This window comes from Juglans microcarpa x Juglans regia, chromosome 3S (genome assembly GCF_004785595.1).
Source record: "Juglans microcarpa x Juglans regia isolate MS1-56 chromosome 3S, Jm3101_v1.0, whole genome shotgun sequence".
In the NCBI taxonomy this organism is placed as follows: Eukaryota; Viridiplantae; Streptophyta; class Magnoliopsida; order Fagales; family Juglandaceae; genus Juglans; species Juglans microcarpa x Juglans regia.
This window is the reverse complement of record NC_054599.1, coordinates 10,373,617-10,394,887: the sequence shown is the minus strand read 5'-3', so window position 1 is coordinate 10,394,887 and position 21,271 is coordinate 10,373,617. Positions and strand designations below refer to the sequence as shown.

At 41.0% G+C, this 21,271-nt stretch overlaps 1 protein-coding gene across 7 annotated transcripts in view; it reads right to left on the bottom strand.

Annotated features, from left to right (window-relative positions):
- Positions 1-20,867, bottom strand: part of LOC121257592 (retinoblastoma-related protein-like) — a 30,886-nt gene extending 10,019 nt beyond the window's left edge. For 3 of the 7 annotated variants that reach the window (XM_041158667.1, XM_041158661.1, XM_041158668.1), the window contains exons 1-17: positions 20,619-20,867; positions 20,328-20,471; positions 20,050-20,154; positions 19,824-19,966; positions 19,644-19,740; positions 19,489-19,535; positions 18,776-18,974; positions 17,172-17,238; positions 16,794-16,973; positions 16,494-16,687; positions 15,504-16,374; positions 15,024-15,180; positions 14,830-14,947; positions 14,155-14,331; positions 13,951-14,070; positions 13,736-13,880; positions 13,506-13,618 (exon numbers count right to left, since the gene is read on the bottom strand). In XM_041158667.1, the coding sequence (XP_041014601.1) occupies positions 13,506-13,618; positions 13,736-13,880; positions 13,951-14,070; positions 14,155-14,331; positions 14,830-14,947; positions 15,024-15,180; positions 15,504-16,374; positions 16,494-16,687; positions 16,794-16,973; positions 17,172-17,238; positions 18,776-18,974; positions 19,489-19,535; positions 19,644-19,740; positions 19,824-19,966; positions 20,050-20,154; positions 20,328-20,450 (2,856 nt within the window). In that variant the 5' untranslated portion in view covers positions 20,451-20,471; positions 20,619-20,867. Of the gene's footprint in view, positions 1-13,505; positions 13,619-13,735; positions 13,881-13,950; positions 14,071-14,154; positions 14,332-14,829; positions 14,948-15,023; positions 15,181-15,503; positions 16,375-16,493; positions 16,688-16,793; positions 16,974-17,171; positions 17,239-18,775; positions 18,975-19,488; positions 19,536-19,643; positions 19,741-19,823; positions 19,967-20,049; positions 20,155-20,327; positions 20,490-20,618 lie in introns of all 7 variants that reach the window. The other 4 variants (XM_041158662.1, XM_041158664.1, XM_041158663.1 and 1 more) reach the window with 4 other exon arrangements.
- Positions 20,868-21,271: the final 404 nt, after the last annotated feature.

Below are 21,271 nucleotides of genomic sequence, written 5' to 3'. Positions count from 1 at the left end.
AAGAGACTGCAACAGGCAAGAGCAAATCTGGAGAGAATTCAGGTAGAAAATTCATTAACTGCCAATAAAGAAGCATTACAACAAGCTCGAGAGGAAGTACAAACCTTGCTGGAAAGGGAAGAAATTTTATGGAGGCAGAGATCAAAGGCACTTTGGCTTAAGGCTGGAGACCAGAATACGAAGTTATTTCATAGCAAAGCAAATCAGAGGAGAAAAAAGAATACCACTGCAAGGCTGATAGATGAATCTGGAGAATGGCAAGAAGGAGATAGAAGGGAAGAGTTGATCATGAAGTATTTTGAGGAAATGTTCAGCTCAAGTGACCAGTCCAGTAACTTGGATTTTTTAACTTCTCTAAGAGGTAGATTTACTGAAGCAATGAACGAGGAACTCACCAAAACTTTCACTGAGGCTGAAGTGGAGGCAGCTTTGCACCAAATGAATCCCACTACAGCTCCTGGTCCCGATAGCATGGCCCCTATTTTTTTACCAGAAATATTGGCATATAGTAGGGAAGTCTGTCTAAGGCTGTGTTGCATGCTCTAATCTATGGTCAATTTCCTTCTGCTCTTAATCACACTTTCATAACCCTTATTCCTAAAATCAACAAGCCTCAAAAAGTATCCAAATACAGACCTATCAGTCTTTGTTATGTCATTTATAAATTGATTTCCAAGGTTATGTCAAATAGGTTGAAGTTGATCTTACCTCAGATTGTATCTGTTTCACAAAGTGCATTTGTACCAGGGAGAGTCATTTCAGATAATATTTTGGTAGCTTATGAATTGATTGACTTTCTTAGAAGGAAAAGGAGTAGCAATGTTGCTTTCATGTCTCTTAAATTGAACATGAGTAAAGCCTATGATAGACTTGAATGGCACTACTTGGAGGTTGTTATGCAGCAGATGGGGTTTGCTAGTAAATGGATTCAGCTGGTTATGCTTTGTGTTAAATCTGTTTCTTTCTCCATTCTTATTAATGGGGAACCTGTTGGTCCTATACATCCTTCCCGAGGGATAAGGCAGGGAGATCCATTGTCTCCATATCTGTTCTTGCTGGGGACTGAAGGCCTTATCTCTCTGTTGAATCAAGCTGGTACAAGGAAGCAGATCGGTGGAGTTAGAGTATGCAGAGGGGCCCCTGTGGTGAATCATCTGCTGTTTGCAGATGATAGTGTACTTTTCTGTAAGGGTTCTATCCAAGAAATGTAACATACGGGTCCAAATTTAGGACTTAAAACCAGTATTATATTTTATTTATTTTATTTTATTATCATTTTAGGAAATATGCTAGCAGATAAATTAAAACAGTGATTCTTTCCCTATCAAAGCCTTCGTATAATTATCCATTATGTTCCCATATTAGATTAGTTTCCTAGTTTGAAACACTAACTCCAACTCGACTCTTCAAAATCCTCTCAGAATCCATATCCTCGTAGGAATAATTTCCTAAGTGTAGCCAACTTCAAACACTAGCATACCTCCTGAGGACTCACGCCACTCCCCTCCCCATCGTCTATAAAATCCCACGAAAACCCTCTGATTTAAACACATAAAAATACAGGGAGGAAGAACTCACTTTCGCATAAGCCTTATTCTCTGCCCAGCCACCACCGACCACCCTAGGACGTCGGATCACCACCCACAGTGCCAAAAACTGCAGGCCAACCTAGCCTGTCGCACCCACTCCCTCAGGTAAGCCACTGCCGTCGCACTCACCCTTCCTCCCTCTCAATGATTTAACTTTTCAATTCCATCTCTCTCAAAACTCTCTCTCTCTCTCTCTCTCTCTCTCTCTCTCTCTCTCTCTCTCGGTGTCATACCACCATAGGGACCTTGTTAGACCTCCACGTCAAGTTGCCTCTAGAGGTGCCTCACATGCCCTAGTCATGGTGGGGTCATACACCTTGGCTAGCCCACAAGCATGCCTTGGCTCATGGGGTGACACGCACGGGGCGCCCAGCATGCATGCATGCCTTGGCCCGTGCGATGGCACACACGGGGCGACAGCATGCGGGCCAGCGAAGTTAGTGAGCGCCTGCCCATGTGCACGGCAATGCGCGTAGGCATGCGCCGAGTGCGCAATCATGCGCGCAACACTGCGCCGCGCTCTCGGAGCGCATATGTTAAAACCCCTAGAAAAGTAGCCTCGGGACAAGCCTCAACACTACCCTTGGAAGGCAAGGACAGCACCATGGCTAGCCTACACGCATGCCTTGGCCCATGCCGTGTCATACACAGGGCACCCAGCATGTAGACCAGCAAGGTTAGCAGCCGCGCACAACCCTTGCGCACACAAGGTCCCGCGCGGCCCTACGCACTCGCCTGCGCACGGCCCTGCGCACCCCCTGGGGGGCGCCCATGCCCCAACGCACGCCCCTGCGCGCGTCCATGCGCCTTCCTGCGCGCACCCCAGCATGCAGCCCACGCCGCACAGCAGCAAGGCTAGTGGCATGCCATCCAACGCACGACTCCAGCCCGTGCCTTGCAGGCTAGGCCAGTGGCATGCCCACCAGGCATGCCATCCAGCGCATGGCTCCAGCCCATGCCTTGCAGCCCAACGCCCAGGCCACCAGCCTGGGCCATGCAACACGCACACATGGCTCATCATCAGCAGGCCTTGCATGGCACCAGACCATGCCCATCAGTAAGCCCGTGCATGGCACCATGCCATTAACATCAGCAAGCCATGTTGTGCCACCTAGCCATGGACCAACTCGAAGACCGCCATGCACCATCCTAGCCACCATTGGCTCATGCATGCAACGACCAACATGGTCCATGCCTTTATGTTATTTCTTTTTTATTTAAGTTATTTTTATTTATTTATTTCCAATGGACCTATTGGGAGTTTCCAATTTGTAACTCTTATAAATAAAACCCTTAGTCTTTTCTTTGACATCTTTTGACAAATTCCTTTTGGACAGCTTGTTCTTGAGATCATATCTTTCGGTGCTTAGCACTTGGGCTCTTTGGGATACAATTCGTGAACTCCTAAGGAGAGAATCACACTTTGCAATTCGTGAATAAGTGTGGTTTGGTTTATCAATCTTATGAGTATTATTCATTCCATCTCGTCTTCCATTTTCTCTCCATTGTTATTCTTATTTTATGTGCATTGCTTGTGAGTTGTTCTTGAGTTATTCTTGAGAATACTTGGTGTTCTTCGGATTGTTCATTGACAAATCCCATCAATTAGTTCATTTGATCCCTTCCAAACACTATTGTCGCCCACTATAGTGTTTGCCCTTGATCCACTTTCCATACTTAACCTTGCCGCCACCCTCATAAAACCCTAGCCCATTGCCCACTCATCCACTCGGCATTCCCATATTTACCCACCTTCCATCCTAGTTTGCCCTAGCCGAAACTTCCTCACATTTGAACCCAAGTACCAATTTCGGCCAACACTTGCCTAAATTGGCTCGACCCTAGCCGTCTATGTCTATTTCCATATTGGGAGTTCCTATAGTTTAGGAACTCTAGTTGACCATATCTCCCCCATAACCGGCCATATCCTTCCCTATTGGAGTTCCAAGATTTTAGGAACCCTTCCTTAAATCTCTCCACCCATCTCTCAACCAAACCCTACCTTGTTGTCGTCCACCCTAGCTGCCCAACACCTAGCCCTAATTCCATCTTCCTTCATCCAACCCTAAACCTAACCCTAAGTGGCGCCAACCCTAGTTTCATCTATTGTTGTACGCCTCCATCAACCCGTGCAACCCTCACATGCCATCACCATTCCCACCAACCCACACGCCCACTCAAGCCTAAACACCTAACCTCACTCTACCAAAATTGCCATCTTGTGACCTTTGTTCAAGAACCAAGCAAGAGAGGAACGGGCTCTCAATCATCACAAGGAGATCATAGGCGAGGGAACATAGTGTTTAGGGACTTGACCGAGGTCCCTAACAGCATAGCCATGCGCGCAACACTGCGCCTCGCACCCATGTGCAGGGCATTGCATGCAGCAGCGCGCCGCGCACGTATGCTTGTTCTAGTGCGCAAGCCCATGCGCACCTTGATGGGCCGCGTGGCCCTGTGCGCGCCCATGTGCCGCAAGGCCATGAGCAGCACGACCAGCCCACCCAGTGCGCGCGCGCACACAGAGCCCATGCCGCACGCCAGCGAGGTTAGTGGCATGCCCCCAGGCATGCCAACTAGCACACGGCTCCAGCCTGTGCCTTGCAGGCTAGGCCAATGGCATGCAATCCAGCACATGGCTCCAGCCCATGCCTTGCAGCCTCAGCGCCTAGGCCACCAGCCTAGGCCATGCAGCGCACCACCATGGCTCACCATCAGCAAGCCATGCCACACCACCTAGCCATGGACCAGCCCGAAGACCACCATGCACCAACCTAGCCCACCATGGGCCATGCATGCCACGACTAGACTTGGTCCATGACCATTATCATGTTATTTATTTTATTTATTTAATTTTTAATTATTTTCAAGGGACCTATTGGGAGTTTCCAAATTGTATTGCTTATAAATAGGACTCCATTCACTCGCCTTAGAATCTTTTGGCAAATTTCCTAGAGGGAAGACTATTATTTGAGAGATCATAAACAGTGCCTTTGCACTTGGGCTTTTTGGGTGAAATTCGTGAATCCCAAAAAGAGGATTACACCTTGCAATTCATTGAATATATGTAATTCATTTATCTTGTTTTCTTGCAACTTGGTGCAATCCGTGAATCGAAGTTGTATTTATCAATATATGATGTTTTTTCAATTCTTGTGCAATTCGTGAATCAAGTGTTGAATTATCATTATTGTTATTTGTTCATTCAAGTTCTTAAGTTTCATACTTTTGTTCTTGAGTGTTCTTCATTGTGTTCTTGGTGATCATCCTAATTTTTGCTCTTCCAATCCATTTAACCCTAAAAGTCGACCAACTATAGTGTTAGTCACCTTCCATAATTGTTTTGCCTCATCATCTTTGCCCTAGCCGAACACCCAATCCACTTGAGTTCAAATTCAAATTTCGGCAACACTTACCTTATTTGGATTTGACCTAGCCGTCCAACATACTTGCCATATTAGTGTTCCTACATTTTAGGAACCCTAATAGACCATCTTATTCCCTATAGCCGGCCATATCCATTCCCCATTGACTTCCAAGATTTTAGGAACTTTCCTAAAATCTCTCACTAGCCATACTCAACCAACCCTAGCCGCCCAACTCCAAAACACTAAACCTAAACCCTAGCCGTCCATCATCCATCTTCCAAACCCTAAATCTAAACCCAAACCCTAAGTGGTGCCAACTCTAGTTGCCCTCCATTGTCGTGCCCCTCTTTCCACCATTGTAGTCATACACTTCATCAAACATTTCCATCATCCCATTCACCAATTCAAGCCTAAACACCTAACCTCACAATACCAAAGTGGTCATCTTGGCCACCATTGTTCGAGAATCAAACAAGAGAGAAATAGGCTTTCGGTCATCTCAAGGAGATCCTAGGCGTGGAGAGGGACTTGACCGAGGTCCCTAACAGACCTCCCAGTTGCGCCGCCGGTCACTTCCAGCCACCTTGAGCCACCGTGCATCAGCTTTTTCCTCTCGGTGAGTTGCCCCTTCCGTCGCACGATGCTCCTCTCAGGAGCCTTTCTTTCTCAGCCCTTAAGGCTTTTACATTACTGAATTTAAGAGTGGGCCATGGGCCTTAAGCCATTTGGCCAGGAGCCTTATAAACTATAAGAGGGCCTAAATTCTACATGGGCCATGTTATATGTTGGACCCAAAGTTTAATGGTCTCCAAAAACTGGTATATTATTTAAGTAGACTATTTTCTAATGTGGGCTTAAAATATTGTCACAAACTGTTTTTTTATGATTTTTAAATTAGACCAAAGTTTTATTTGAATCTATTTGTAACCCCTAAACTAGTTTTCAGAAAATGCTTAATGAAGTGAAACTTATAACATCGGATATTAATACATGGTGGGCCTATAGTATTATTAAACCCAGGTTGCAAAATTATTACATTGCTATTTTATAAAATACATAATATGTAGATATTTCCTACTAAATTACATTTAAAGAACTAGATATGATATTACTTGTTTTAGTAGCCATATAATAGTGATATTAGTAATCAATGAATTCAGTATATAGCTATATATTTTATTAGATTTAAAGGTTATGACATATGCTTAAGTGGGAAGGATGTTAGGACACTTCTTCTAGAAAATTAGTAACGTCGAGTACCTCATACCACTTGGAAATCAGGAAGCAGAGCTAAGTGGTAAATAGTATGATCATATAAATGCATGAGTACTGTGAATATTATTGTTATGTATGAAAATATGATGTGTTTATGATGGTGATCTACGCTTCGCTAAGAGACAAGTCAAGGTTAGATTCCCTTTCACGATCTTTGATGAAATATGAAATTATGCTTGAATGAATGAATTTGTTGTTTAATTGATTGAACGTTACTAAAATCATATGGAAGCCATGAGATGTTCATGTAGTAATTCAAGTCAAGTATGCCATGTAATAGAATAGCCAGATTATGCAAGCCATGTTCATGTAATACTTAAATTATGTATGCCATGTTCATGTAGTACTTAGATCATGTATGCCATGTTCATGTAGTACTCAGATCATGTATGCCATGGAACGTCATAGAATGTTCAGATCATGTTAGGTCATGTCATGTTATGCTATGTCATGTACAAGAAAATGTCATGTTATGCTCTGCCATGTACAAGAATATGTCATGTGATGTGATGTCATGAACAAGAATATGCCATGTTAAGAAAGTTCATGAAGCCTAATGAATTCTCATGCATTAAGAAAGATAAAAGTTCTAAGACAGTGCCACAAACTCAAACGTGGTTAACCATAGGTAAAGTGAAACACGGACTCAAGCGTGCTTCCCTCCATGTTATTCAGTTAAGCGAAACACGGACTCAAGCATGTTTCCCTCCATGTTATTCAGTTAAGTGAAACACAGACTCAAGCTTGCTTCACTCCATGTTATGCAAGTTAGGTGAAACACGAACTCAAGCGTGTTTCACTTCATGTTAAGACACGATAAACAAGTTATTATGCATTCATGTTACATGTTGCCATGATTATGTATGTATATAAAGTTTTCAGAAAGTTATGTTATGCGTATGATTATGAATTTGTGATACTGTATGCATGTTGTGAAGAGTTTTCAGAAATTAAGTCTATGCTAGGCTAAATTATGTTTTACTGTATGATGTGCTACTTACTGAATATTTGATTCTTTTTTGTTTGTCTTCTTATTTTCTTCCATATCTAATTCTCACAGATGATGATTATGAAGACGCAGAGTTGGATGGCCAGGAATAGATCTAGTACAAAGACTTAGGAATGAATAAGTGATATTCACACAAGAATTAGATTTCTTTTGTTATTCATAGGATTAGTTTATGTCCTTTTACTTTACGTTCAGTTTTCGAAACAATCATGTTCAATTCAATTTTAATATTTTGATACTTTTCAATAAATGAGGTATTTCAGGATATGAATCTCTTTACCGAACATTATGTTATAAATGTTAGTAATATCTCTATCCTACGGGAAGGGGGTGTTACAAGAAAACAGGGAGGTGCTAAGAATCCTTGAAGTTTATGAGCAGGCCTCAGGATAAAAAATCAACCGAGATAAGACCTCAATGGTCTTCAGTAAGAATGTCTCGTTAGAAGCTCAACAACAACTGCTATCATTTTGGGGAATTCAAGAATATCATAACTATGACAAGTACGTAGGTCTTCCACCTATGATTGGGAAAGATAAGAAGAGGGCCTTTTCAAATATAAAGCATAAAGTCTGGTCTAAACTACAACAATGGAAGGAAAATCTTTTATCTCAAGGGGCAAAGAAACTTTAATCAAGGCAGTTGCTCTAGCTATCCCTACATATGCTATGTCCTGCTTTAAGTTGCCAAATTCTCTTCGCTATGAATTAGAACAGATGATGGCCAAGTTTTGGTGGGATCAAAAACAGGAAGAGAAGAAAATACATTGGGTGAGTTGGAAGAGGATGTGTGAAACCAAAGGAGATGGGGGTTTCGGTTTCAAAGATTTGAGATTTTTTAATGATGTTTTACTTGCAAAACAAGGGTGGAGAATAATGCAGAATGAGGAAAGCCTACTTCATAGAATGTTCAAGGCTAGATATTTTCCTAAAACCAATTTTCAATCTTCAAGCCTTGGACAAAACCCATCTTATGTATGGAAGGGCCTATGGAGAGTAAAAGACAAGTTTCTTCAGGCTTGTAGGTGGAGAGTTGGTAATGGGAGGACTGTTAGAATATGGGAAGACTATTGGATCCCTGGTTTTAAACGCTTGCAACAAATGGGGGAGGTTACTAGAGGGAATGACCAGAAGGTGGAAGAGATGATAGATCATAATACAGGTTGGTGGGATGTGCAAAAAGTACTTTGCTTACAGCAATGTGGAGTCAGCATTTTCCTCAGCTCAATACAGAAGGTCCAAATGGTGATTTTAGGGAGTGGAATTCTAGAATACAAGACACTTGCAATAAAGATGAGTTGGAGAAGTTATTCATGATAGTGTGGGCATGTTGGTACAGAAGAAATCAATGGATCTTTGAAGAGAAACAGATCACTCCTGAGGAGGTCATTGATAATGCTCTTTCTCTGCATGTCTTACAAAGCAGTCAAAGGTATTGATCAAAGCAGTTTCAAGAAGATATCTCAATGGCAGTTACCTCCACAAGGAATGATAAAACTTAATGTAGATGGGGCTGTTTTTCATGATGAGGGCAGAGCAGGGGTTGGACTTATTGTAAGAGACTTGGAAGGGAAAGTTTTAATAGCAGTGAGTAAGAAAGAAGCTGTTGTCATGGAGCCTTTGGAGATTGAGCTAAGATTGAGCTACTAGCAATACTGAGAGGTTTGCAATTCTGCATTCCTCTTAGCCCCCAATCTTTGTGCATAGAAACGGAGTCACTGTTACTAGTACAAGAAATAACCAGTCCTCATACCTCGAATTCCAATTATGGAAATCTAATTTCAGATATTCTTTTTTTTTTATAAGTAAAAATATAATATATATAAATCAATAGGAGTAACCAAGTACACTAGACGTATACAAGAAAACACTTAACCCATACAATAGAGCCCTTAATGACCCAAAAATCCCATGAAACCTACCCAAAATACACCAAGCCCGAATCAGACACACCTCCCCAACCCCAACCCCTTTTTTCCATAAAACTAATCCTCTACCCGAACATCCCACAACGAGATCATCTTCACATTGCCCTCCCTTTATTCTTCCCTCGACTTTAGTTATCTCCCTTAACATCTTAGTTGATTGAACATAGAAGATGCTTTAACTCCCTGTTTTTCTTAAAATGTGATTTAGTTTCAAGCACGTGACTTGCCTTAATCGCAGTGAGTAGAGCTTTGAATTGATCTTCATATTCTCCCTGTTCTCCATATGAAAGCCCCAAGATTTGCTGAAGTCCATTAACTTTATTCGGAACCCAATCTGATGGTGAACCTGCTATATCGTTTAACGAAGGGATAGAAACCAAGGAAACGACATTATCTCCAACCACCGTACCCAACCGCACTCCCGATTCCAAACCTTCCCCCACATGAGGCACCAACGACAAACCGCTCGTGTCCATTGTTTCTGCCACCATTACAGGTTCCTCCCCTCCACCAACATTGCTTGACTTTGCACAACCCCTCAACGATCCTTGTCATGTCGCTTTGTCTGGCCTTATTGTTCCCTCCGTAGCACAAAAAGGGGAAGCACTACCTTTTGTAACCCATTTTTGCATCTTCCAAAAGAGGTTTGACTGTTTCTTCCAAAATATTCGAGACCCTGGAGGGTCCTCCATCTTCAACTGAGGATGAACCCTGGACAGAAGTACCAACCCCATCTGCATATGGTGATTGAGGTCCTACAGCTCCCTCGGGAAGCATAGTGACACTGGCATGGACAAAGATGCTAGCGTCCAAAGAACCCATCTGTGACGACGTTGAAACGCCCTTTGCCGGCACACATGTGGCCTTCAAACCCGAAGGATCTACCCCCCGCCCTCCCTCATGCATGCTCGGCCCACCACCAATACCCACGACTAAGTCCAGCCCCTTATCCACTTTAATCATCAGATCTCTCACATACTCTATAACTCCCTTCAATTAAGCTTTGACATCCCACAAGACCCCCTCCACCTCTCCCAATGTCACCTGACGGCCTTTATCTCCTACAAGTGCCTTATTCTTTCCTTCTGCCGCTAAGCTGTTCTCGACCGGACTACCTGCCAATGACCTCAACACCACAACATACGAAGCACCTTTGACTGAGGACGGTCTTCCCACTGTTTTTCCAAACTCCCCCGTAACACTTTGAATGGATTGCCGAAAGCCTTTCCATCCAATGCCATTAGCACCCTCCGGAATCACCAACAATCCTTTCCTCCTTCCATTCCAGAATTCCGAGAGTTGTAGAAAGCTTCCCCTTGCATTAGCATGATGTTGAATGATAAAAACTCCATAACCCATCCTTAACTCTCTGAAAAAACCTTCATGACAGATAAGTTCTAAACAATCCTCAATCCCCTTAGCCACCCATGAAGTTGTCATCCCCCTAGACACATGAACTTAACTATCCTTTTGCTACGTTTAGAAATACGAAAATTATTTCTTCCCTCTTTCGTAAAAACAACAGTTTTTTTATTCCACTTTCAACCATCTCTTGCCTTCCAACTAAGAGTCCACATCGCGCATCGTCATCGTCAAATCCCTTTGTGTCCACTACTCCCTACTACTCCAACTTCATCTTCTTAAAGTAAAACAACATAGCTTCATCCAGGTTGGTTTTTGCAAAAAAACACGATTACCGGAAAGGGGGTTAATGCCGGATGGCCCGCGACGGAGTCGCCGAGGCCCGTCAACCTTATCTGTGCCGGCGATGAGGGGTCACTCGCCGTTCTAGAGTGGGAGAGGGTGGAGGCGTTTATGCAGGGAGACAGACAGATCTGATTTCGGCGACAAAGGCAGACGACAGAGAGACGAAGACAGAGACGAATGCCGAAGATAGAGGCAGAGACAAGGACAGACGACGGCGACAGACGGTACAGAAGGACTACAAAGAAGACGAAAACTGAGACAGAAGCTGCAAAATCCAGTCGCCAGAGGGAGGATCGACACCGGCCAGCCCTCAGCGGCAACGCCGGGGCCCGTCGACCAAGTCTGTTGCGGTGGTGAGATGCCACACATAGGCTAGGGGGGAGGGGTGGCGGCTGGTCTAGGTGGGAAGGAAATTATAAAAAATAGGTGATATTAAAATTCAAAACTCTTATAACAGTGTTAGACTCACACTACCAAGCCGCATGAGTACTGTGCTTTTATGTTGTAATTTCAGATATTCAACAGCTCAAGAGTAGATTTCAAAGCTGCTCTATTGTTCATATCTATAGAGAAGCCAATCAAGCTGCACACAAGCTAGTAAGATTTTCAAGAAATGTTTCTACAATCAATGTATGGTGGGATTTTGTTCCCAGCTGTGTTCAACAAGTCCTATGGACTGATTTTCATTGTAATTCTATTTTGGCAGTTTAATGAGAAGTTTGTTTTTCCTATCAAAAAAAAAAAAAAAAAGTTTCAAGTCATCTTCTGGCTGCTGATCAAATACACAAAAAGGGAGGAATGGCATAGGTACTTTCAGCTATCCAATTACCTGAAATGGATAGATGTTTAGGAGTAAACGAGTTGTAGGGATATGTGCATAGTTTGAAAAAGGAGGTAACAGGCGTTAAGGAGGATTTGAAATTGTTTAGAAAGGAGATAAAGTCTTGGATATTTAAGATAATCAAAGGTTTGGGCCTGGGGTTGGGCCAACGTATGAGGCCTCTAAAAACAAGAAAAAGGATGGCTGCTGAGTGTAATAGTTTGAGGCCAGACAAAGGGAAGGCCAAACTTGGGTTGGGCCACTTAAGCCCAAAATGGAGACCGAAGCTCCATTGGGCCCATGTTTGAGAAGGGCTCCACTTCTGGGCCAGTTTCATGGTCCAACAAAAGTCCTGGGCCAGATAAGACCCTTATCTCGAAGCCGGTAACCTCCGTCGTCGATCACGACCCCTACGCAGGCATTGCTTCGTCGGTGACAACAGTTTCTACGCAAAAATGCATGCAAGCTTCTACAGAACACTTGGAGGAGGTTTCTGACTTGTCCCCAGTCATAATGGCGGAGAAGGCGACATGTAGGGTATCTGAGAAGTCCACGACAAGAGTAGAGTCTGCGGAAGGCTTGGATCATGGTGGGAAGACACAGATAACAATGATGTGTCCCTTGCCTTTGGTTTCGTCCCATGATCATGGTGTAATGCCAACGTCTAAGGGGTCCGTTGAAGTTGCACACACAAGGTCACCAGAGGTGAAGGGACTTGCTGCCAACCTAGAATCTCCAATGGAGAGTACCATTGGTGTTGTTGAGGAGGCACAGGTATTGAACAAGGGTTTATCGTTGGTACCATTTGGATCTACGTTGGGCGCTACATCGGGGGAAGACGTTGTCCCCTTGGTATCTCTTCCTCCATTACACAATATAGATGGATCATCTTCGGATTGGGTTTTGCAAAAGGTTAATGAGATTTAGCATATTGTGGAAATCTCACATGGAGGATGCGAAGACCAATTTAAAGCTCTAATCACTGCGATTGAAGCAAGCCACTCACATGATACGAAGTCAAGTTTCAAGAAAAGCAGGGAGTTGAAGCGTCTTTTTAGTGCAATCAACTATGACGCTAAGGGTGGTAGCTCAAGTCAAGGGCATAGAGGTTGATGTATGTTGGGAAGTCTTTCACAGAGGGTATTTTGGGAGGTGTGATTTATGTTGGGCTATGGGAAACAAAGGGTTGGGGTTGGAGAGGGGTGAGTTATTCTATCTTGGGCTTGATGTATGTTGGGTAGTTTTTTGTGGGCTTTTGGGGCAATAGGAGCTCTCTAGTATGGGTTAGGGATTTTCTTATATACAACCAGTGTACTTGGTTCCTCATATTGATATATATATATATAATATTTTTACTTGTTAAAAAAAAAAAAACAAAAAACTGGTATCAACTCTCAGAGCAAAATTGAATCATCAAAGTCACCTTTACAGGGAGGTGGGAATTCAAGGTTCCAACAAATCAAGAATGGGACTTGCATTATATACTTTCATCCTACTTCCACTTAGTCTTATGACATGACATTGTCCATCAACCCTCAGGTTTTTTTTTTTCTTTTAAAATAAGAGCTAGCTAACTAGGGTTGATAGACAATGGCACATCAACACAAAATGATGGGAGTGGGGGAGTGTAGTGTATAACAAAACTCAAATGGAAAACATGCACCAAACATCTCATATAACTTTATATAGCACATGAAGATGTGAAGTCTTTTGTCCTCTGATCAAGTAGGATTGTAAGTATGTGAGGTCGACTGATTTGAAAAAAAAGAGGGGCAAAGAAAATATGAACGCTAAAGAAACATACAAGTACCTTTGATGATCGCAACGGAGAGACGTATACATTATGTGCTGCTGATACTTTCTTTGGGGACATATCAGGGAGACTTGGAAAAGGAGATACTTTAGGAGATGCAGGACATTGAGCTTATCAGCCAGGAAATACAAAAGCATATCAGGCAATTGTTAGCAGGATGCCAATTACAACTGACACCAAATAGAATGAGCATGACAATTATATATAAATTTGTAACAAAAGCATACCATCAGTATTATTGTTGACTTCAGGAACTCGGTTACTTTTTGTAGTTGTTCCAGCAGGGCCAAGCTCAACCAACAGAGGCTTTACAGCCGGAATAAATATTTCATTGTAAAATGTAATGATATCAACATGTTCCTGTGACGTTCTCTGTTTCCAAACCAATTAGAGGGTTAAAACTCATGCATAAAACTGACAGTTAGAGATTATGTCGGCATACCCCATTGCGCCGGGCAGATGACCAATCCACAAACACACTGCGGAAAACTTGTGGTTTACATTGTGGTTGCTTCCTGTAGTTGTGAATAATTTCCTTAAAGGTCAGGGTGAGTTGAGATATCTGCAGTTCAAAACATGGAAAGACTGAGAAAAAAGGAATAAGATTAAACGGGAGACCAAAGACACTCAATTAATTATAGCAAACCTTTGCAACTCCATAAAAACAACAAAGTACGATTTGGTCAATGTGGCGGTTAAAAAATAGTGGCGTCCGCTGACTTAATATTTGCTGAAAAAGACAGTACACATTCTCCCTGATCTGTTGAGATAGTTGCAGCCTTTCAACCATACCATTGATTCTGACCGCTGCCAACTTAGTTATCTAGAAAGCACAAGTACACAAATGTAATTGTTAGTGCAACTAAAAGGGCAAAGTGAAAGAAAGGAATTGAATCCTAACTAAATCTGGAAGGTAAGGTGAGACAATAAACAGACTACAAATACAAACCATGACATGAGCATATGTTTACCATTTACTTTGTTAGTTACTTATAAAAATATGACTTTCAAACACAGATACAGTACTATAAACATGGAAAAAAAAAAAGCAGTATAGAACACATCTGTGCATTAAGAGTGGTCTCCAATATCCTCATCAAACCAAACAATATTTTTTGACAAGTCATCAAACCAAACCAATGGCCACAACAGTTTGATCTACATGTCATCTACAGGAAGATTTACCATCATAACACAGAAAAGCTTCAAATTGAACAGCTCCGAAAAACCAAAACCATGGATATGTATATCCATTATACATGCAACAGGCAGGTTCTCTTGGACTCTTGAGTAGAAGTGATTCCTTATAAGTGTGCCATACCTTGCCAAAGAATATATTGATTCCAGTTTCTGCACACGTCTCCCCTCCACCACCTGGATTTGGCCGTGTTGGACTGCACACATGAATACCCCAAGTAGAACCCCATGTTAAAGAAAGGCTATAGCAATAAAATGACGCAAATAATTAGATTCATCACTCCCTGCCTTCCGAGACAACACTACATCAAATAGTACCTAGCAAATGCAGACTGCAAAGCGGGCGGTGGTAGCTTTGATTTAAGGTTACTCAGGAGGCGATCCTTGACTGGGGATGTAAAGGACTTCCTCTCTACTAATACACTTCGATAATCCATGCACAGTCTCTTTGGAGATCTGATATCCCCATGCTGACCTGAATAACAGTATCAGAGTAGATATATCACTTGAAATCGAAATCACAGTTTATTTTAACAAAATAAAGCTATTCCAACCAGTTCTGTACATGTCCCTATGTGTCTTAGCTTTGTAGTAAGTGTATGTACTTATGGACAGCAACCAGGAGCTTAAAACCTATATCTGCAACAACTACTTTGCTCACTCCATAATGAGCTACCACGGATTTAACAATCCATTCAGTACATTTTTTCTCTGTCTGAGAACTTATGCATGTAATGAAATATGTAATTTTGAGTGGCCAATGAGAAAAATTTTAGAGACGAGTCAATAAACCATTACCTGGTAAAGTCTCATGTTTCTGCAAAGATGGCATGGGTGGAACCCCTCCACAAGAAAAATTATGATGCATGGCAATTGCATCTAAAGATGGCATTGGTTCCGCCAATAACCCAAGTCGATTTATTTCAGCAGAGAGACTAGGTCTTGCCACCATCAAAGAATTATACATTGAGGAACCCTTTTCCCATACCATGCTCTCCAAAAGTCGTTCTTCCAATGAATTCAGATGACGCCTCAGTTCTCTTGGGAGGGATTCCTCATGTCTAATAAAACTCTCTATGACCTTGCTAAGATCAAAAGCTGTAATGCCGGTCCTCTCCAACACGGCAGGAAACAACATTGTGACAGTCTTATGTGTTGCCAGAACTAGTTCAGCAGAACAGGCAAGCATACATCGATGGAACCTCTCATTAGTTAACAAAGAGGTCAAATTGGTTGCATGCAATATTTGGGCCTCTGCTCTACACATTGCTTCCAATACTCTATAATATAACTTCTGTGCTTCAAGTTTCCGTTGTTCTGCCCAGATGTTGTCCATGAGGTTTGTGCTTTGCAGATTTCCAGTCGCACAACGCTCCCCAAGACCACCATTTGGAAATATAGCCTGCAATATTATATGTGCCCTGCGTACTACATCATCAGTTACATCCCGATCACATGATGACAGGAAATGCCGCAGCTCTGCAGATGGTTTTGATGGAAGTGGAGAGATGACACTCCGAAGCCACTTTGCAGTTGTCATTGCTGTGCTTACCGGTGTAGCAGCCACCTTGAAATTAGAACCACCATTTGCATGAGGTCCAGGGGAGCACTGGGGAGAGAGTGGACTTGTAACTGTCTTAGCTGGAGAGGCTACCGCATCAAATTTTCTCTGTTAAAAAAGAAAAATATCACAATGAACTATTATTCTTCTACCCAAGAAATAATGACAAGTATTTGCACAACTACACCAACTTCAAAAGCAATGTAGCTTGTTCACTGAAAACATACCTTGACACCACTTATGTTCACAGCACCTCCAGACAAGCTCCCTGAAACAAGTATGCTGTCCTCATCATTAATGAACACCCTCTCATCCAGTTCCCCCTTCCTACGAATTGCATCATCATAATCCTTTTCCAAAATACCTAAACTCGATGTCAAGGACGAGTCCTCCAGTAGGTCCTCAAAATATGTTAAACCATCTACATGAGTATTGAAATTTCAGGAACATCAATAAATGAAGCTAATACCATATATTATAATCAGTACCCATATAATATATATATCTGTAAGGAAATTTTCAATAACCTGTATCAATGTTCTCCATGTTCTCACTATTACACTCAGATGCTGGAAATGGTGTTTTCTTCAAAATATCTGCTATTATATTATTGGCCTTTTCCATTGTTTTCCTCAACTCATCTTCTGAGGTGTAAAAAACGTTGCACAGTGATGAAATGATGTCCACACCTTTCCCGTCTTTCTTAACTGAACCAGGAATTAGTAATCAGCACCAATTAAGAATGCCAAATTCCGATGCCTTTCCAAAAATTTAAGAAGAAAAGATGGGATCACATAGCCATGAATAATGTGAGGGGAAAGAGAGGAGAGAGAGAGGGGGGGGGGCTCACTTCCCGAAAAAAGAGACTATCGTATAAAACTACCAAAAGAGCAGAAAAAAATTACCAAAGCGTTGAGAATCATTGATATTGAAATTTCTGAAGCGAACAGGAACATGAATAATTAAAATAGCCTGTCACAGATTTCAATAATCAGTACAATAATATTGCAATTGAAATTGTTTTTTGCCAGTCAGCAAGATTTCAATAAATTCTTCTCTTGACAACAACCAATCTTCTAAATGAACAAGGGAAACAATTTGGCTGAAAGAATATTATCAAAGAGTTCAAGTCAAAATCATCTCTGGGTTTGCAAGCGTTTGCCAAAAACTCCATGGGTTTCCAATTTTAGCGTTTTAATCCTTGGGTTTGATACTTTTGCAGTTAACTTTCTCCATCCAACTCCCTCGTTAGATTGAATAACGAAACAGTTGACGCATGGCAACCAATCAAAACCCAACAAGTGGCACAAAATGCCCAAGTCAACTACCTTATTAAAAATATGAATAAATTTTAAAAATCTAAAAAAAAAATTAAAGCCAAAAAAATTTAAAAATGCTATGAAAAAATCTCAAAAACATGTATAAATATTGATAAAACGAAAAAATATTAACCAACTCTGGGTGGTCTGAGCGACCATAAAGGATTAAAGGTGGCTCGATTAGATCAACCACTGAGATGGCTCCGATTGGGCCACCTCTTGGGTGGGTCAAACCAACAAACCTCAGCGACCATAAAGGATTAAAGGTGGCTCGATTAGATCAACCACTGAGATGGCTCAGATTGGGCCACCTCTTGGGTGGGTCAAACCAACAAACCTCCCCACGGCCTCTTCCACAAGCAGGAGTAGGGTCTTGTTTTTTAAGTTCACTCCTTTTTTTTTAATTTAAGTTTTTATTTTTTTTAATATTTTGGTTTTGATTATTATTTTTTGTTTTCTGTTACTTATAAATTTTTTTCTTAATTTTTTAAAATTATTTTTTACTTTTTAAATAATTTCTGGATTTCTGAAATTGTATGTTAAATTGTTTATTATTTTTAGTAAGATGGCTGACATGGCTTTTTGTGCCACGTTTAGGATTTTGATTGGCTAACACATGCCATCAATACCCTGTGGAAACTATGTCTAGTGGTTATAAACAAGAGCTGGATAGAAGAAGTTTGTTGCAAAAAGTTTAAAACCCAAGGTTTAAAATGCTAAAATTGGAAACTCAGGAGTTTTTTGCCAACGGGTGAAACTTGAGGACTGATTTGGCCCTTATGTTTTTATTTATTTATTAATGTGGCTGATGTGGTGTCGTGTCAATTCTGATTGGTTGACACAAAGCATTAATGCCACACGACAAACTCGCCATTAGTAAATCTAACGAGAGTTACACGGAGAGAGTTAACTGCAAAAACTTCAAATCCAATAATTAAATTGGTAACATTGTAAGCCTAGGTAGCTTTTTGCAAACCCGTGAAAATCCGGAGACTGATTTTGCTTTGATCCTATTTAAAATGTTTAACTTTTCTGTTTTTCAAATAATTCTCAAAATTCTAACTTAATGCAACAACCATTTTTACACATTCAAAAAGAAAATTTGAAAAGCACATGTTATGCCCATAACCAGACCACCATTCTGGGATTTATTAATCAATGAAATTACGTAATGCAGGAATGTAACTCACCAATACAGAAACCAAACCATTTGTGCAAGTCACCAAGTCCTTACAACGGCTGAACACATGTACACGAAGTGCCAAAAACAGCAACCATCCAAAACGATGGTAATCCGAGACATAACCAGACGAACTAGCAACAGATGACTGCTTATCAACATTTGCATCACTTGTCAAGAAGAAATCCCGGTAGGCGCGTCCATAGTGCCTTGTATCATTAATATATGAGAAAATGATGTCATTTACATATAAACTAGAAAATTGGTCAAGAGAGGAAATACTGAAAATGTAGTCACCTATTGCCTTAGAAGAAAGTTTCATCATATTTTCAGAGAGTTTCATCTTAATAGTCAATGACACACAATAACAGAATTTGTCAATGATATATTGACTCACAAAATTTACATAGACGTTATGTATGGGAAAGATGGAAATTCCCATCACTACCTATATCACCACTTCAGCAAACAATTTTTTATCAGTACCACTTATGCAAACACACAATGAGTACCACAAACACAAATAAAACTAAGGAGACTTGACATTACACTCAACTAACATAACTGCTTCTGGAAGTATCTGTAATTAATTGCATCCTAGTCTCAGGCTTCTTTGATGAGATAAAAGACAGCAAAGTTGAATCAACAAAAGAGAAAGAGGCAATGCATCAGACTATATACATGGTTTAAAGATAAAAAGATACAAAAGAAAGGATAACCCACTTGCTAAGAAGATTCAAGTGCACAAAATTGGCCTGCAACTCCTTCGCCTGAAGGGAAAAAAAATGAAGGCAGAACCATAAATTGCATCTCTGTCCAGAACACATATTACGACTACCCTCTTAAAATAAAAGCATAATGCTCTGTCACATCCATACCTCAAGTCTGTTTTCCCAATCTTCACCATATAAATTTCTCAAAATGGGACCAGCCTTGACAACAAAATGTGGAAGCTCCCTGAAGAAGTCCACAATGCTACGAAACACAGGATAGGACGACTAGAATCAAAGAAAGTAAATAATCACCAAAAAGGGAAAACTGAACGACTAAAAACGTACGTCAGCTTTGCAACTCTTAGTATCTGGCATAAGGTAAAGCCATTATCATCACAACCTTGTTGCTCACTATCTCCATTATTCACGCTTAGCCTTTTCACAGCATATAAAACAAATGCAAACCAAAACCTTTCTGCTTCATCAGGCTGGCACATACAAACACAATTCAGTTAGTGCCACATAACAAACTTTTCTCATGAAAAGGAAAGATGAGAACAACAAAACGTACCGTCCCATTTCCAATAGCAGAACTATTCGCCAATAGAAGGTGCTTGGTTTCTTTAAACAGCTTCATAGCTATCGTACAAGTGGTCTCATCCAATGATAGTCCCATCTGTCACCAAAACCCATATATAATTCACAGAAAACCAAAATTTAAAAATAAAACAGAAATCCAAATCAAAATGCATATTAAAACTTATAACAAAAGTAAACAGCAAAATGAAGTGATAATGTACAGAAAAAAGGGTACAAGTAATCAAGAAAGAGAAAAAAACAAAAACAAACCTCGCAGAAGTTTGTGAATCGAGCTTCGGGACGGTCCATATTGCAGCTACAGGTACGCGAGATGCTGGATGTTGTATCCAAAGGTTTAGCGTCCTCCGTCTTCTCTAATGCAGCTCGAGTCATCCAAACCCTAGCCGATCCAATCTAAGTCAATGATACTATCTTCAGTTTCCAATTAATGCAGACTTTAGATTTCCAAGGTTTCTCAAATCAATCTGAAAAACCACAAGTGCGACCCAAAAAACCTGAAACTCAAGCATACCAAATTCACAAAAGGTTCACGATTTTTACCTCCCCCACCAAATTTACAGATCGGGTGAAGAAATATGAGAACGACAGCAGTTTTTGCTAAGATCGAGTTAAAATCGCAGAGGTTTTTGAGCTCTGAACTCTATTTTTCCCCTCTCTCTCCCTCTCTTTCTGCCTTTCTCAATTCTCAGAGTTTCTTACTCTTCTACTAGGGTTCCTTTCGGGGAAACCCTCCGTGTGGGCAAAATGCCCGCCAAAATTTCCCATCCTAACTGGATTCGCCGAGACGGAGTCACGAAGAGATTTGATTGGGATTTGGCCATTTCGGAGCCTAACATAACGGACCGGATAACGGTGACTAACGGAAAGACGTGGCTTTTTGGGTAACACAGCCCACACGTGTGTGTAAGCATGGGCCCACCGGGTTGGTGTCTTTATTCGGCTGGCATCTGTCGTTTTGTGTTGGGTTTTGGAAAGCGTGACGATTTGGCGAGAGCATATGCATTCTATAGAATCTATCGATCCTATTGTTAAAAATGAAGATGATTGTGTATGATACTGAGGTATTATTAGATTTTATGGAAATAATAATAATAAAATATTAAATAGTAATAAATAATAATAAATAATAGTTAAAAATAATAATAAAATAATAAATAATAGTGAGATATTTTAAGAATTATCTAAAAAATTAT